At 51.4% G+C, this 18,220-nt stretch overlaps 1 protein-coding gene across 6 annotated transcripts in view; it reads left to right on the forward strand.

Annotated features, from left to right (window-relative positions):
• Positions 1–11,824: 11,824 nt before the first annotated feature.
• HDAC7 (histone deacetylase 7) overlaps positions 11,825–18,220 on the forward strand; it is a 42,802-nt gene continuing 36,406 nt past the window's right edge. For all 6 annotated transcript variants that reach the window (XM_045555090.1, XM_045555091.1, XM_045555095.1 and 3 more), the window contains exon 1: positions 11,825–11,942. In XM_045555090.1, the coding sequence (XP_045411046.1) occupies positions 11,840–11,942 (103 nt within the window). In that variant the 5' untranslated portion in view covers positions 11,825–11,839. The remainder of the gene's footprint in view (positions 11,943–18,220) is intronic.

The raw sequence follows: 18,220 nt of genomic DNA on the forward strand, positions 1-18,220 counted from the left end.
CTTCCTCCTGGGTTGAGAGGCCTGACAAATGACAGACAGTCTGGCCGGCTCTCTCCTCGAGAGGACGTGAAGAAGGTTCCCATTCCCCAAAGTGGGCCCTGAGATGGGAAAATCAGAGGTGCTGGATCGGACAGTGCTCTACTCTCCGGAAGTGTTCAGGCAAACATGCTGGGCCCAGTCAAGTGTGGCACTTACCTGAGAACCTCAAGAATTAAAACCAGGCACCTGTTGGCAAAGATGTGTCTTGCTTGCATCGGAGACGGCTGCTATGCCAGTGACTTAGAGGATTGCAAATGACTCCTGTGCAGAAACAGGACTCCCAAGGGGCCCAGAGGAGTTACAGCCAATGCGCCCCGCTCTGCTTCCCAAGGAAGTGGGGTTTATGGTGAGGGTAGCATCGCTAAACACAGCAAGCAGAAATAACCCACCAAGGACAGAGCGTCATGATCCATACAGGGGGAAATCGTGCCCAACCAATGTGTTTATTTAGAATACGTTTGCCTGGGAACCTGTGAGTGGTGATTCATTTTAATTTTTCGGAAGCATCTGAAAAGATTTCAAGCCAAAGGCTAAAATGTGTCAAGGTGGGATGAGATGGGAGTAGAGGAATGGGGCACAGAGCTTGAGGGCTATTTTGTCATGAAAAATGAACAGACTTCGAGAGAGGAAAGCAACAGCTGCCTAGACGGGCACGTCCCCGGCTGGAGAAGTGTAAAGAACAGAGTTCTGAGGAACTGTTAGGAGAATCTCATTTGACATCTTAGTAGATGATCTAGAGGAACACAAAAAAATCTCCAGACATGCGTGTTATAATCAGCTTTCTCAGGTAAACTGCGAGGAATGTACCCCAGGAAATCCTTATAATTAGAACCAAGTGATTTTAAGTCTTCCCATTCTTCCTTGGGTTCTACACCTGCACTGTTCAATAAAGTAACAACTGGCCATATGTGACTATTTAAATTAATTAAAATGAAATAAAAGTAAACGTTGAGCTCCTTAGCCACACAAACCACAGTTCCAGTGCTCAGTAGCCTCAGGGCAACCGCAAGGGACAATGCAGATACAGGACATTCTGGCCACTGCAGAAGGTTCTATTGCACAGCTGGTCTACACAACACGGTCTTACCTGGCACTAATTGTGGATGGCTCCCTGAGGATACTGGCCCAACATGCTTCTGTTTATCCATTGGACCAAACAGCCACTAGACTGTTTGACGTTCTGTGAAAGATAAATAGGGAACGTCCTCCCCTTACATCAGACTGTGCTGCACCTGGGCTACCGTGAGCAAATCTGCTCCTCAAAAGACACAGAAAGCAAAAACACCCCACCGGCCACGGGGCTGACAGGCTCGGAGCATCACGTGGTGTAAAATAGGTCACCAGTGTGCTGGGAAATATTGATTCCTTCAGCCCTGGGGGTAAACAAACAGGGCCTACCTGGGGTGGCCAGAACCTTCCGTTTCTCTGGCTTCTACTGTGCTCCTTGCTGGCTGCCTGAGCAGCGTAGGTCTGTCTGCCTACCCCATGGCCCCTGCAGGTGACAGGAGGGTAGGTGATGTCTGACACTCCCAGTATGGCCAAGGAGATGCCTCATCACACCTACATCCTATCGGCTAGTCTTCATTGTGGACAAGGACCCGGTGAAGTTACGTATGCACACATGTCATACATGATACACGGGATGGGGTCCAGGGAAGTAGACTCTGAAATATAGACTGAAATGCAGGGGGTTGGTGGGGAGAGAGGTAGGGGAGAAGCTGGACTCAACAAAGGTCTCAGTCAACCTCCTGGCGTGGAGCCTCTGAAGCCAGGACGGCCCTCTGGCTAGCCCCCAGTTGAGGTGAGAGAGATGGGCTTCTGGGTGCAGGCTGTTCCCAAGGAGAGTGACATCTTGTTATGACCTTGAGCTCAGTGGCTTTTTTCAGCCAAGGGCTGGTAGGACCGAGGGGTGTTTTTTTTTCACATTTTGTACAACCAGGTGAGCCGTTCTGGAGTGAGCTGTTCTGGCTTGGAGAGGGGCCGGAAGAGTTCCAGGCCCTTCCCTGTGGCTCTATGGAGGGGGACAGCAACAGTTTCAGGAGCTACTTCCAAAGGAGGGTGTTACTGCCCAGCTGTGGATTAGCTGATGTTGTTTGCCTAAATCATCTTGAGCTTCAGCACTAGGTGGTGCTACTGCCCGACAGGGACAGGTTTGAGCTAACCGCCTCTCCCCCACCCCGCCCCATGCTCTCCCTTCCACCTTGCTCCATCTCTGTGATGCTGACTGAGGTCCCGCATGGCCCTGAGTTCCTGCTACTGAGGGTACCCGGTGGTGTTTACCTCTCCTTGCGCCAGGGACATGGGTAAGAGACCTGCTCTCTTGCTTCCCAGGCCACCTCTGGAGTCACAGCAGCGGGAGGGTCTGACACACCTCAGCCAAGGGCCTCCCAAGGCTGAGATCTTGTGCCTGGGGCCGCTGAGCAGTCGGTGCTGGGAGTGCGGGAGGCCGCGGGGTCCCTCTGAGGTGCAGCCTGGTGGTGTAGTCCTTCCAGTGCTTCCAAGCACAGACACACCGCTGAGCTCAGTTGCTGGGGATGCCGCGAGGAGTAAGACGGTCACAGTCCAGGGGGAGAAGACAGACGTAAAAAACACGCGATTACAAAGCAGTGGATGCTGCAAAAGTGTAGCAGTTAACAGTGTGAACTGCTGACCCCAGTCCTGGCTTTGCCACTCGCTCCTTGTATGACCTTGGGCAAATTACTTAACATTTTTGAGCCTCAGTTTCATCTATAAGATGGCAACTATATTAGTAACTACCTCACAGGTTTGCTGTTGTTGTGATATCTGTGGAAAGCACTGAGCACAGTACCTGCCGTGTAGCTGGCCATCATACATGCTGGGCAGCATCATTAGGCTGCAGAGTGGAGGGGTGGCCACGTAAGTATTCATCAGGGAAGCGACATTGCTCCCATGCTCTGACCACTGAACCTTGCAGGGCCTCCGGATTAGCCCCAGACTGATCTTTCTGGCCCTACTCCGGATCTCACCCTCTGTGGCTAGGGCCTCCTGCTCCATGGGGGAAGTGTCATTGTGCCATCTGACCACCAGGGGGCAAGTGTGCCACTTAATAAGCCAAACTGGCCCCGACTGAAAGCTGCCTGGGGAGAGAAGTGTGGGAAAGAGATGGGAAGGAAGGTTGGAATATAAATCTGAAACACACGAACTCTAGTTATCCCTGTCCCCAGCTTCTTTCAATTATGTTATTTCTTTGCCAATATCACCCTCCAAAACAATTACCACCACCCAGACTTGCATATTACTGAGCCATAATTAATGTCAGTATTCTCTGGTAAGGAGTGGCTTGTGCCCAGAAAGGGAAATGGATACCAGTGTCAAGAATCAGGTTTGAGCTATGTATTCGTTGTGCCATTGCTTCTCATTCATTTATCCCAGCGTGTATTGGAGCCCTGCTCCCTGGGTGAGGTATGAATCCCATCACGATCTGTCCATCTCCAGCATCATATGTCATCTTTCCAGACACTGAAACTCAAGCCACCACTCTGTCCAACTGCTTGCAGCTCTCTGAATCTACACCTTGGTGGCCTGCCTCTAGACCAGCGGTTCTCTTAAAAATAAGGACCGCAAAGAACTTTTTTTGGCCAGGTGTGGTGGCTCACGCCTGTAATCCCAAAGCTTTGGGATGCCAAGGTGGGAGGATTGCTTGAGCCCAGGAATTTGAGACCAGCCTGGGCAACACAGTGAGACCCATCTCTACTCGAGAGGCTGAGGCAAGAGGATCCTTTGAGCTCAGGAGTTTGAGGCTGCAGTGGGCCATGATTGCACCACTGCACTCCAACCTGGGCAAGAGAGTGAGATCCTGTCTCTAAAAAAGAAAAAAGAACTTTTGGTTATATAGGTTATATCCATCAATATTCATGTTAGAAATTAAAACTGAGAAAATTTTAAAATGTATTTATGAAATCTTTAAAAATAATAATGCATCTATTCAAATTAACATAAATAGCACAATTTTTATTAAACATAACCGTGTTCCCAAGTAAAACTAAATTAATGACAAGAGGGTCTTGTGTTACAGTTTGGCATATCTCCTTAATGTCTGGCTTAACAGAAGGCAGTCAGATTCTCATATTGGCTTCTGCGTTCAACCTGGTATGATACCACATGTCAAGGAGCCTCCAGAAAACTCCACTGTACACTTGTAAGAGAATGAGAACAAAAAGGGCAAATAATATTTTATTATTATTATGAAAGTAATTTTGATCTTAAAGACCCCCTGAGTCTCAGGCACCCAGAGGGGTCCCCTTTGAAACCCCTGCTATACACCTTTCTACATGGTGTTTCCTCGGCCTGAAATGCCCTCTCCTTGTTCCCTATCTCCCAGTTTTCTCAATAAGACAAGCTCCTACTGCTCCTTAAATTCCCAGCTCAGGCTTCATGTCTTTCACAAATGCTCCCCTTACCTTCGTCATCCTGCACCCCTCCCCAGACTTACCCTCTTTGGGTAGAATTGCTCTCCCACTCTATTATGGCATGAAGTGTACATTGTGGTGTGTTTTAAATTTCTGTTTTGCCTTTAGGGCTCCCTAACAGACTGGAACAAAGTAAGGATTCCATAAATGTAGATGAAAAAATGAATGGATGAATGAATATGACACAATGTGCTGCCACTTCGGTTAGCATTCTGTTAGTCTTCACAATAAATGTCAAGTGAAAAAAACTCTACTTGGGTCCCTGCTAGAAAATGAAGTGCAAACAGTCTTATGCAAATTTAAACACCTTCCCTTGAACTTTGGAAACTGAGAAGTTAAGTCCCTGTGGCTCCAGAACCCACATACTATCTCTCCCTACAGTGTCTGCTGCATCTCCCTCATGCTGTACTTGGCCACTTTGTTTTTTGACCAAATGCAGAGCTTAGCATTTATCCCTATTCATATTTATCTGATTTGATTTATCCCACAGTAACCTGCTCAAGTCGTTCGAATCCTTGTTTTGTCATCCAATAGTCTGACCATCTCTCCTGGCTTTGCATCTTCCAAAACTTAGGTCTACAGACCATGTTCGGAGATGACTAAAACAGAGCCAAGGACTATGCCCTCTTGTAAGTTGACTATAGTGCATTAACCAGAAACTCTTTGGTTCACTTGTTCAAGACCTCTCTGGTAAGGAAGGGAAAGGGGTGGTAATGAGAGTCGAGTCTCCGGTGAGGGGAGCAATTGGAAAGACTCAGGCATTCCCAGGAAGGTGGGGAGCTTGTCAGTGCTTCCACAACCCCTCCCTCCTCAGGACTCAATAGTCTCACCCCAAGTCTGACCAGACTGTTCTAGAATTAGACCAGATCTGAGCCAAGGGTCAGAGATCCTGGGTTATTTGATCTAGGGGATACAGGAAGGGGTGGATCAAGTATCAAATTCCAAGCTGGATTGTTCTGCAAATTCCATCTGAGCTGGACTCAGAGAAGAAAGGCATGGCCTCCTGGACACTAGTTGCTGAGAGGAGGAAGACAGGGAGGAGTTCCAGTGAGGCCCAGGGGCGTTGGGCAGAACCCTCCTTAGGCCTCCAGACCCTGGTGGGGAACGGAGAAGTCATGTGTAGCCCAGTTTGACAGCCCTTATTTAGCTCCATGGGGCCTCTCCACTGCCCCCTTCACTTGCACTCAGAATCCTACTGGGCCACTGGAAAGGCCCAAGCCACCCTGACCCAATCCCATTTAATTAAAATTCCAGCAGACACCCGTGAACATCTGTGGCAGCCTGTGTGGGGCTAGGGCTGAGCTGAGGGCAGATGCCCCGATCTGGTCAGCACCTGGCTCCCATTCCCCCATGTGCCTGCCAGGACGGCCACATAGACCAAGTGGCCGATCAGGCCTTGGCCCCCTACACCACCAGCCCCGCCTGGCAAGGACCACGAGCACCAGGTCAACAGTCCCAGGAAAACCTTCCTGGTGTCCCCCCGTCTCAGCTTCCCCCAGCCCCACTGATTTAAATTTCTTACCCTCTCCTACCCAGGAGCCCCAGGGGAGGGGGTGCTGCGGAGCACCCTCAGTGATAAGTGGGCACGGGGAGGAGTGATAAAGGGGGTGGGGGAGAAGCCAGCTGCACTTCCTCCCTGATAGGGACCCCACCCCAAGGGGCTCCCTGCCTTCTGCTGTGTTTACAGGAAGGACTTGAGGTGGAAGAGGAGTGGGTGGGGAGGGGGGTGGGGAGGGGGGGTGGGGAGGACATCAGTGGCTTTGGCAATCCTTTGCCTTGGAAGATGACCCTCCATTGTTCTGTGTTCGGTTGTTTGTTCACTGACCCAGCAAACGCTTTCCATGCTCTTCCTACCACCCTGCAGAGCTAGGCGGGAGGGCCACAGAGGCAGACTGAGCTCGGTTGCTCTTCTACCAGCCTCTTCACTGCACTCCCCAGCCTTGAGGGGAGCAGCTGATTAGCGGACAAGAGACGGACTTTAAGAGTAGGTTATCCCGAATCCTGATAGCGTCTCTCACTGGCTGTGTCACCTTGAGGGGAAGTGGCGTGAGCTCTCTGGGCCTTGGTTTTCTCATCTGTGAATGCGATGTAGACTCTTTGTAAAGGAAGCACGAGGGGAGGCTCGCAGCATGCTGCCCGGCCTTGTCTAGGGCGGCTGTTAAGAGCAGCACGGATGGCATCCAGCAGGTGGGATTGGAACCCTGGCTCTGCCTGGATTAGCTGTGGGATCGCTGGCAACCCATGGGCCCTCTCTTGGCCTCTCTTCTGGAAAGCAAAGATAATGATGGTACTTACTTCATGGTGCGGTGAGGGCCAAGTGGGCACCATGTAAGGTTTAGAATCGTGCCTGCCATACAGTTAAGTGACATTAGCCCTCATTACTGTCAGTTTCATCTCCTCCGAGGAGCCTCTTCTCCAGCCAAATATCTTCTAACCTGATGTCCTCTTCCTCACAACCAGCACCCGCAATGCACACACATCCCAGGTCAGGGCTAGAGGGTAGAAGTTGGAACTCACAGGGGGACCCCTCTTGTGCAAGGCCAAGCTGGCACCCCAAGCAGGCCGCAAGGCTGGTGGGCATACCCCTCGCCCAGCCCATGGTGCCACAGCCCTGCTCACTGCCCCGCTGCATGGTGCAGTGCAGGGCAGCGCAGGGGTGGGGGGACCGAGGGCACGCTCTTCCACGCCAGGGCTCCGCTCCGCCCCATTATCTCCTCCTGCAACGCCTCCTCCACCCGTTAACCCCAACCGAGATTATAGACCCTCAACTGTCTCCAACTCCTCTGATTCAGGGATAAGGCTGGACCCTCGTCCCCTTCTGCCTCATGGTGTTGAAGGGAGGCTGCCTGCTCTCTGAGAGCTGGGGGTGGGGGGCATCGCAGGGGCTGGGGGACACCCCCACCTGCCTGGTGTTGCCTCCAGAGCTTGAGGAGGAAGCCTCTGACAGGGAGAGAGCTCCAGTCCCCCTGGGTCTTCCTGGTTCAAGGTCTCTCTTCCCTCCCACCTCCTGCCTTTCCTGTCTCTGCCTCTTGGTCTCCAGGCTGCTTCTGCAGCTTCTGCTTCTCTCTCAGGCTGCTCTTCCCCCACCCCAGAGCTGCACACCTGGCTCTTCACATCAGATAACCGGTGCCCAGCACCCTCGACCCTCGCCTCCTTCCTTCCCACTGCCTGCCCCACCTTCCAGCTCCCTGAGCACCTAGATGGCCCTGGGAGGGGCAGGGAGGGGAACCCCAAAGCCTTGCTGGGTAATGAGGGCGTGAGAAGACAACTCTTCCTACTCCCCAGCACACGTGGCGAACACACACACACACACACACACACACACACACACACACACACACAGTGGAAACTCTATACCCCTGTGCCTACTGGGAAACAGTGAGGGGGAGGGACCCGGGGACTAGGCTTTGGGGCAGGAGGAAAATCCAGCCTGACAAAGTGAGGGGGTGGGGGTCGCAGAAAGGGGCAGCCTCTGGGGCTGGGGGTTCCACAGCTTCCTGCTTCCAGGCAGAGAGAAGCTTCTTCCCTTTTCCAGGCCTTCCTGCTTGCGTGAGGTCATCTCAAGTCCTGAGGCAGAGGCCTTCCCAGCAGGGCCTTCCTCAGGCGGGTCTGGGCCAGGCAGATGGGTGGATGCCATCTGGGCCCGCCCCTGCCCCTTCCCCCTGCTCCCCAAGGAAGGCCAAGTAGGGGTGGGGTGGTCGTGGGAAAAGGGGTGCTCAGAGGGTGGATGTGGTGCTCAGGACGCAGGGATGGGGGTGAGAGCCAGGCGGGACACCGTGGGAGGTGATGGTGGGGCCTAGGAGGGAGGGGACCGGCTGGGGGTGCCCGGGAGCTGGAGGTTTTAATGCCTCTTGACAACAAATGAATCATAGGCAAATTATGTGGAAATGATGGCGTAAATAAAGATGTGTTATTTCAAGGCCCCAGTGTGTCGTTGTAGGAAGAGAGCCGAGGGGGGAGGAGCAGGAGGCTGCCCAGCCGGATGGTGCCTGTAGGTGGGGGCCCAGGTAGAGTTCCTGTGGGGGGCGGTGGAGGTGATGGCCCCTCGAATCTAATCTCGTGTCACCTTCAGGGCGATGTGAAACAGCAGGTGGCCAACCACAGCTGGCAACCCTTCCCCGGAGAAGAGCAGCCCTCACACCCACTGAGCTCCTCAGTGGCCCCCGCCCTCCCCTAACCTCCGCGGGCACTGCTCCAGACACAGTGTTCCTCCAGTGCCTGCTCTTGACTTCTCTCCACCCTTGACCTTGTCCCCAGCAGGAGCAGAGGAGACAAAGAAGCTCCAGGTGCCTCTCGTGGACAGACCCCCTGGAACCCAGACAGAAATCTGGAGTGAGCACCTGGCCATCGCCCCTCACTACGGGCTTTCTTCTGGCAGGAGAAGGCTGGGCTAATACCCACAGCGACAGGCGCCTGGCATATGGACTGAGCTCAGTACCTTTACTTGCTAGATGAGTGAATTCATGACTTCCTCATAGCCAAATCTCGGCTTCTGATCAGCCCTCATCCCTGCTCTCCCACAGCCCTCCATGATGTTGACAATCATTAAATGATCAGAAAAACACGTGTGCTCATACTGCCCTGCATAATCATTGCCTACTGCACATAATACCTCTTAATCGTGTCCTCCATGCCTGTATGTTTTCTCAATAGTTGCCATCAGAGGGCACGCACAAATCTCTATTTTCCTTCGATGCTATGTGGCATTCATAAATCCCCTTTTAACGGCTTCATAATTTCTATTAAGTGGAAATATTATAATTTACTTCACAATTTTCCAATTGTGGGTGTTCAAATTGTTTCTTATTTTCCATATTATAAGCAGTGTGATGGAGAACATAATTATGCTCATATTCCACTTCTTCTCCCCAAATTCTGGCCATTGAAATCTAGTTTAGGGTACGCTGGGTGGGGTTATTGAGCCAAAGTGTAACAACATTTTGTAGCTCTTACTATATATTGCCAAACTGATTTCAAAAGAGGTTACGCCACTACCGACAACATACACACTTCACCAAGTTCTCGCTGATGTTTGAGAACAGGACCTACCTTCAGGTCGTTTTAATTGACATTGCTTTGATTATGATCAGGTTGAACATTCCCCTACCTTTGCTTACTAGCTATGTTTCCTCTTTCCCGGAAGAGTCTGTTTCTGTGCTTTGAACTGTCGAGCACGACTGTTTTAGCGCTTTTCAACAAGTTGTGTGAGCTCTCTTTATAAGAATAATTCTAAAGCATTGTCGATGACAATCGCCTGCAAATCTCTCCTTCTTGACATTCTCCCCCACTTTGGATTCCCAGGTGGCACTTTTTGCTCCATTTAAATCTCTGACTGCTTCCTCTCAACCTCCTTCTCCAGCTTCCACTGCTCCACCCATCCGAAATCTTTGTATTCTCAGGTTTCTGAATTTAGCCACCTCCCGTCCCCTCCCTTTCTCTCTTCTCCCCGGCTCCTGTGGTCTCATCCATCCTGCAGCTTCATTTCTCTCTGATCTCCAGGTCTTTACTGTCCTTTGTATGTCTTCTGAGCCCCAGACAGCAACTGTCCCAACAACATCTCCCCTTGTTTGTCCCACCAGCACCTCACACTCCACCTGCCCACAGCTCTATTCTGCATTTTCCTCCAAATGTACTTCTCTTCCCCTGTTCCCTAACTTGGCTCCCCAGATTCCTTTGGGTTTGGGGTTGCTTTACGAAGGGGGAAGAAGAATGCACGGGCTAGCAGACCTGAAGAGGAAATAGTCTATCAGCCTTTAGCTGGGAAGTGGAGGAGAAGGCCAGTGGTCAGGGAAGATGCTGTCCTGTGACTCAGTTTCCTTGCTGCCTACATAATAGAACTGATTCCAGCTCTAGCGATGAATGCTTGAAAACCAAAGTGGGTAGTTACCCTCCTAGAGCAAATTAACTCTTAACATTGACCTTGACAGTTTCCTCCTCCATCTCTTGAGCCTCTGCCCCAGGAACAGACTGGAAGGGGTAATGAAGAAGTTAAACTACAAGTCATCTAAACCTGCCACTGGCCATCTATGGCTATTCAGCACTTGAAATGTGGCTAGTCAGAATTGAAATGTGCTGTGAGTATGATAAAATACATACTGCATTGCAAAGACTTAGTATGACAAAAGAATGTAAAATATCTCATTAATAACTTTTTATTTTGATTACATGCCAAAATGATACTTTAAGTATAGTATATTAGGTTAAACAAATATACTATTAAGATGAATTTCACCTATTTATTTTTACTTTTTTTGGTGTGGCTACTAGAAAATTTAAAGTTCCACATGCGGCTCACATTCTGTTTCTTTCGGACAGTGCTGGTCTGGACCCTCCCAGCAGGTGGAACATGGGCTCCAGGCTGAGGAGATAGGACGTTCCATGGCAGATGCAGGTACAGACCCCACTGCAGCTGTGGGCCAGCCCAAGCTCCAACCAGATGTCTGCAGACTCACCCAGGCAAAGCAAAGCAATGCAACATTTCCTGGATGATTCCTTCAGTCTTTGACTTTATGAGGTCCTCTGAGTTGGGGCTTAGCTCTCCTGAGCTTGCCCCTATAGATGCTCTGTTATTCTAGGAAAACACTTACCCAGGACCACCCAGAGCTTTGGATCTTCCTCACTTCCATAGTCTATTGGGAGGTTTTCCATCATTCCACTTGGGTCAGGCCCTGGACCCCTTTCCAGAAGCCCAGAGGCATCCTTCCTCCTGTCTAGGGGCCTCTCTCCCACCCACTTGGGCTTAGGCTTAGCCCACCTTAGGCTTGGAGGGAATGGAGACAGAGGTGTACTCAACTTGACCTTGAGCCTCCAGATATAATATACCTGGGTTGCAGGCACATTTTGTACTTCGTTTCTGATGCCTATCCTTCCTGCTGGCCCACTGATAGGGGAACAGGAGGAACAGGAGGGGGCCGGGGTGGCAGGCACACCCCACTGGGCTGCCCTTCTCCTCTGTCTCATCCCTGCCTTTCCTGTGCTCCAGATGAGCCATAGGGGGGCATCGAAGCTGGGGCCCAGTCTGTGTGGGTCTACCCCTCCCTCTCCTTGCCTAGATGACTCCACCTCTCCCAGGTCCTGGCAGGGATCCGAAGGCCCCAGGCAAGTGGGGGAAGGGGAACCACTCCTACTTTCCCAGAAGTTGCTGCTGCCTCTTCCTGTTTTGCTAAACTTCTGGCTCTGGCCCCAAGGGGGGAGGGGGAAATCGCCAGCAGCTCCTGCCCCCCAAAGGTCAACCTCATCCCCCTGGTCCTCTTAGCTAGTTATTTATAGCCCCCCAGGCCCTGTCTGAGGAGCTGGATTGCTCCACCCTCAAATGTCAGCAGCTGTGACCATTGCCCCAGGGATGCAGCCAGATGTGCAGATCACTCCAGATGTGCAGTGCCAGGATTTGGCAGAAGGGGCCAGGCCCTTTCTGCAGTCTACATGGCATTCCCTGCAGCCCGGTCCAGGCTCCCCTTGACTCCCAGACAACGTGTGAGTATTCTGGGAGGGTCAGGGAAGATCACACCTATTAATATTTTCCCATTCCCACATGCTGGCCAAGCTACCTGTACACCCTAGAAAGGTCAGTTTGTACTATAGACACGGTTGGATTCACTTGCATCAATTAGGTCAGTGCTCATTTTGAGATTTATTAATAATTTGTAGGGGAAAACAGGCTTAGAGAGAAGAGACAGGACACTGTCTTTCTTTTATTGCTAATGTTATCATTGGAGCTCTGTACCTAACAGAGCCCAGTGTGTATCAGGCTCTGTTCTGAGCACTCCGTGTCCCCATCTCATCAGTCCTGGCAGCAACCCTAATATGCCAGGAGCTTCACACCCTCTTCTGCAGATGAGGAAACCAAGTCTCCTTGAGGTTAAATAACATGCCTAAGACCGTGCAGTGGGGAAGTGACAAACTCCAGCCCCAGCAGCCTGACTCCAAATCCTTGCTCTTAGCCACCATACCACCTCCCTTTGTCCATTTCTCCACGTGTTTTTGCATGACCACTCAAAAGCCCCGTGTAGAGAGCCCTGGAGCCCCGGCCTCAGAAGCTGCACAAGGGAAAGGGTGCTGTCTGTACACCGTCTCTCTGCTTCCTCTGCCCTCCTCCCCCAGCTACTCAGGCCAAGCTGGAGTGAGGGATCTGACAGTACAGAGACTTCTAGAGTCACTGTTCCAGACTTCCTCGGGTAGCCAGCACAAAGGGGTTCAGTGAGGGCAAAACCACTGCCCCAGCCCAAAATGGCCCGATGATCTGTCAGGTCGCTTCCAACTTGGAACTCCGATGACTCTGAACGCACCATCTCCTTTGCAGCACACGTTGTCTAAGTCCCTTATCTGACAGTTTTCTCTGCTCCATGTTCTTTTCTTAGACTGTATCCTGCTCCCCAGGAGATGATGGATTCCTCAGTTTAGAGGGACTGTGGCTTATTGCACCTCTGTGCCTGAGAGCCTGGCACAGAGTAGATGCTCAATCAATGGGAGCTGATGAAAAGGAGTACGATGCTGATCATGCACGGGTGGGGTATGATAAGGTCTTACTTAGCGAGGACACTCTTGCTCACCTCCTGTTTAAACACCCCCAACCCCATTTCACCCTCAGCTCATTGCTCTCTTTCCTGCCTCCTGACACACAGGCGCGTAATCCAAAGCCACACTGGAAGACACTCCTAGGGGAAGAGAGGTGAGCATCCTTAGGCCAGGGCCTTCTCAATAGTCCCTCCTGGACAGTTGGGGACCGGAGGTCTGCACCTCCAAAGAGGAGCCATTGAGAGTTGTGGCAAAGCGGGATCCTGCCCTGCAGCCAACACAGTCGCTGGGGCGACAGAGGGGCATGCTGGGGGATATGGCAAGACCGAACCTCGAGCCTGCCAGTGGGTGGACCACAGCGTCCCTGCAGGGGCCCACTGGAGCGAGTAATCGTGAGCTGGCTGCAGAAAGGCATTTTGCAACTCAGACAAATTTCTTCTTGCTCATGATTAGAGTGTGGCCCGGTGGCTGCCTCCCTGACCATAATCTCTGCTGGCACACGCATCTCTGGGCTGGGCAGCGACAGTGGTAGAAGGAGCGCTGACCTGGAAGCCTGGAGGCTTGAGCTCTCCGCCTGCCCTGACCCGTCCCCTCTGGCAAGCCATTTCCCCTCGTGTCCTCAGTTTCCTTATCTGTGAAAGGAGTGCTTTGGATCAGATGAGGGAGTCCCAAACCTGACCACACCTTAGAATGACCTGTGGAGTGGCAGATTCCTGGCCACCACCCAGCCCCTCAGAGCATCTGACTGGGTCTGTGATGGGGCCCCGAAATCTGTTTTTCATAGGTTCTCTCAAGTGATCTTGATACAGTGTCAGGTTTGGGGGCTCCTACACCAGATAATCTTGTGAAAACACTTGCAGCTCTTGGGTGCAAAGATGCTAGTAAATGGCGCGGCCATGTCATGAGGTTTACTGCTGTGGGGTTTTATGGGGGCGAGGGGTAGTTTATTTCCTTATCATCATGATCGTTATTATTATTTTGCTGCCAGCATTATTGTTACAGAAGGATTTCGTGGTGGCCCCATCTGCTTCTGTCATGAACCAGGCTCTGGCCTAACGGGGTCCTCGCTTACCTCAGGGTTTGGAGTGGGGCTGGGAGGGGACAGCCTTCCCTAGTGGGTGGCGCCTCTTGGCAAGGGGGCCTTGCTCTCCCCCTCTCCTGGGTGGAGTTTGGCTGGACCGGCTTTGGCACCAACCTCTGGGGCTGAGAGAGTCTCTCCCCACCCATGTTCCTCCTCCACCTTCCCGTGTTTGCCCTCAGCCCTGGGACGGCTCCTTCTACTCTTCCTTCCCCGACTTCCTCCCCAGGCTCCTTCCAATCCTGCCAACCTCATTCCTGAGCCTGGCTAATCTGTTTGCCACCCTCTGCCTCCTCGCCTCGCCCTTGCGCATGCCATTCTCCCTACCTGGAATGTCACCCCCGCCTCTCTCCCCACACCACTTCACATTTCTGGGCTCTTCAAACCCAGTTCGATGCTCGCCGGCTCGCCGGCTTCACTCAGGCCGTGCCCTGCCCGACCGCCCAGGTCCGTCCTCGTTTTGATGTGCTCATTTACACTTGGAAGAACAGAATCAGAAAACTGCTTTAGACTCAGAAAAATAAGTAGAGATGATCTCAACCAGCCCCCTCTTTTGACAGAAGAGAAAACTGAGGCCCAGAGTAGGTTGTGACTTGGCCAGTCACGCAGACAGTGAGAGGGTTTAAATAGTTGGCTTTGTAAGAGGCTGTCAAGTATTTTATGTGTTTGTTTTGTTTCCTCAACACATTGTGATCAATATAAGACCTGGGCTGTGATTTTGTTTTTGTCTTTAATGCTCTTTATCGCCACATTCTGGGGTCATGTGTGTGTGCGCATGTGTGTACATGTGTGTGTATGTTGTATATTCAGGGGCTACAGTAAGCAACTGTAATATTTTTTTATGCTATCAGGACAATAATTCTAAAACTCAACAGTGGCACAAACTTTTGCACATATTCTTCATCTGATCTCAGACCAGCCCCTTGAGGTTGGTAGCCAAGATATTGCTATTTACAGAGCAGGAAACTGAGACTTAGAAAGGTGTGACCCAGGAAGTTAATGGCAGGACTGGGCCTAGAACTCACATTCCCTGACTCCCAGCTCAGGGTCCTGGTACCCACAATGCCGCTCTTCTAGCTCTCTCTCTATGCTGCTGGCTGGGGACCTGGGGTAGGAGAGCGAGTGACCTTTGCCATCTTTTGCACTCTTTGTACCTTCTTTGTCTTGGGTTGAGGAGACCCTGTCTTTGGCTTCCTGCCCCTCCCTATCCTGTGCCAGTGCTTTCTCCTTGTGTCCCCCCACCACATTGTTGGCACATAGTCACATGCACATATACGCAGAACTGCAGGTGTCTAGGGCAACAGACCACAGGGGAAACCACATCACCTGCTGAGTCTGTAGGGAGGGGGGGATGGGGAAAGGACTCGCTTAGTTCTCTCCACCTGCCCCCATCCCCACCGTCATCTCCCCTCCCAACCTGAGCTGGCGGGACTTGTGGCCACGCTACAGCCTCCTCTTGATTTATCCAGTCAATTCTGGCCCAGAAGGATGTGGCACCTCTTGTCTCAGACCATGAAATCCTAGATGGGGGCTGCCTGCCTATACCCTAAAGCCACTCTCCCCAACCCTCCCCAAAGTACTTACACAGTTTCTCTGATCCTGCCTGTGCAGTGCAACAGAGAAAGGTGGGAAACAAGGAGAGGCCACATGGCCGGGGTCAGGGAGGCAGGAAACTTGGCATCTGGAATGACACGCATAGATCAGCTAGGACCTCAAGTAACAAGGCTACACTGGAGCAGGAGACCCTGGCAATAGCACCTCCATTGTTTTGACCTGATGGGAGAAATTGCACAGGCTCTGAATCAGACACACTTGGGATTAAGTCACTTACTGGCTCTGTGGCCTTGGGCAAATCATTTTGTCTTTCTGAGCTTTAGTTTGCTCACTAAAACAATGGGGACAATAATGAGATGTAAGTGAAAGGGCCTTGAACAACACGTGATATGTAAGAGCCGTTCAATAAATCCTAAATTATCCTCCTTTCCTTCCTTCCTTCCTTCCTCCCTCCCTCCCTTTCTTCCTTCCTTTTTTCCTTCCTCCCTTCCTTCTTCCTTTCCTTCCTTCCTCCCTTCCTTCTTTACTTGTACTTCTTATATCTGTATATCTTATATCTTATATCCCTTTATTGGGAGTTGGGGACCTAACCTCCTCTATTAATCTGAAAGTCCCAAACCCTATGAATTGACATTTGATCTCAGATCCAGAAACTGGAACACAAGGCTCAACCCAAGCCAATGCAATGGCTGTCCACAAGATCTCACTGAGGCCTTGGGGAGTGTGTGAGAATAAGTGGTAGGTACAGTGATAAATTGTGGCTGCAGCCCCCCATATCTAGAAGGCTGGGACAGGATGGGTCTCAGAGCCCTGAGGTATTGTTGTGGCAGGAGCTTTAAATCCTGGCACAAAGTAGGTATCCAGTAATATTTGCTGAATGAATGAATGGCCCTGACACTTACTACTTGTGCAACTTTGGTCAGGGTTAACCTTTATTGGTCACACTTTACTTGTGGGCATAACAAAGATTATTGTTAAGAATAAAATGATCTCATGTTTGTCAAAGGGATAGCAAGGACTGCTACATGGTAAACAGTTGGTAAACAGTAGCTAACTAAGGAAAGGAGAGGAGAAGGAGAAAGAGAAGGTCAAGTAGGCCCAGACTTGGTGCCCTCAGGCTTTGTGCTGGCCGGAGACTCCAGGGAAGACTCAGGAAGCCAAGGCAGGTCCTTTGGGGTCAGCCTCTTCTGCTAGGTGTTCAGCTGAGTAGGCTGTGAGAGGCCTGGACTCAAGAGCCTTTTTAAAAAAAAGTTTCCCATGGCAACCAGGCTAGAGGAGAGAGAGGTAGCCTGCATCTTTCTGTCTCGTGTCTCTAAGGGTTCCCAGAGGCTGTCTAATATATCCTGGCAGGGGACATGTGACTTAGAAAGTGGCTTAGGACTTTGCTGTGGGGTGGGGGCTGGGGGAGTGGTAAGTGTATCTGGCAGGGGAAGGAAGAACACAGTCCAGCTTCCCTGATGTAGGTCGCACATGCTGTCTTTCTATGTTTTGGACACTGAGTCCTGGTGTGTGTAGAAAGCCACATGCTAGGCACTGTGGGGACAGACAAGCAGGAAGACATCCTTTGTTCAGATCACTCAGAACTCAGTGATCAGGCTAAAAAGAGAAAGAAGACTTGTAAACAAAGGCATGCATGATGCACATGGTAGAAGAGAGCAGACAAGGGTCCGACTTCAGCACAGAAAGAGCTACAGGAGAGCTAGGAGGTGTGCATGTGGGGGGCATTAAGGGGCTAGGGGAGGGAGATAGCAGGGGAGAGGCTGGGGGTCTGCAGTAACCAAGTGGTTTTTCTGGAGGTTGTGGGTGCCAAGGAGGACTTTGGAAGGAGGGTGATCTGATTTGGAAGTGAGGGCTGGGGATGACATACCTGAGTGGAAAAGCATGTGTCTTGCAGAGTCAGCATAGGTAGTTTATGGGCTGAAAGAGTGTATCGGGGTGTCCAGCTGGAGGACGATCCTTGAAGGTCATGAACATCTGTCCCAATTCAACAAATAACTCAGCAAGTTTGAATTCTATGCAAGACACTGCAGGACATGCACTCATGACTATGACAGTAGGTGCGTGGGGATACCCACTCTTGAATGCTCTTGGGGAAGAAGGAAGAGAGTTGAAACAAGCAGACTAGGTGGGTGAAGGTCAATGTACAGAGGAAGAGCAACACAGTTCTGGGGTGGGGTCCTTTAAGGGAAGGGAAGAATCCCTCTGGCGGTGGGAATCAGGGAAAGCTCCTGGAGAAGCAGGTATAGGCTGTGGGTCTTGAGGACTGGAAAGTTTTCAAGAGGGGGAGAAAGGGATGGGGAGGACATTCACTTTGGAGGGAACATGATGAGCCCAGGCGAGGGGGTGGGAAAGTACAAGGATGTGACGGGGAGCAGCTAGAAGCCCTGAGCTGTGCCCGAGGGAACAAGAAGTCTAAGGCCAGAGGTTCACCCCAGCATGGCCAAGCCCTCCTAGGCAACTGTGAACTCTTGCTTCCAATCTGACGTGACTCCTTCTCTGGGTCTGCCTCAGTTTCTCCTACTGTAGACTTCTGGGGTTCCTAGGATTGCAGAAGGCAGGAAGGAGTCAGATGGAAGCTGCTCCCTGCTGGCGTCTCATACTGCGG

Source organism: Lemur catta, chromosome 6, assembly GCF_020740605.2.
Source record: "Lemur catta isolate mLemCat1 chromosome 6, mLemCat1.pri, whole genome shotgun sequence".
NCBI classification, from domain to species: Eukaryota; Metazoa; Chordata; class Mammalia; order Primates; family Lemuridae; genus Lemur; species Lemur catta.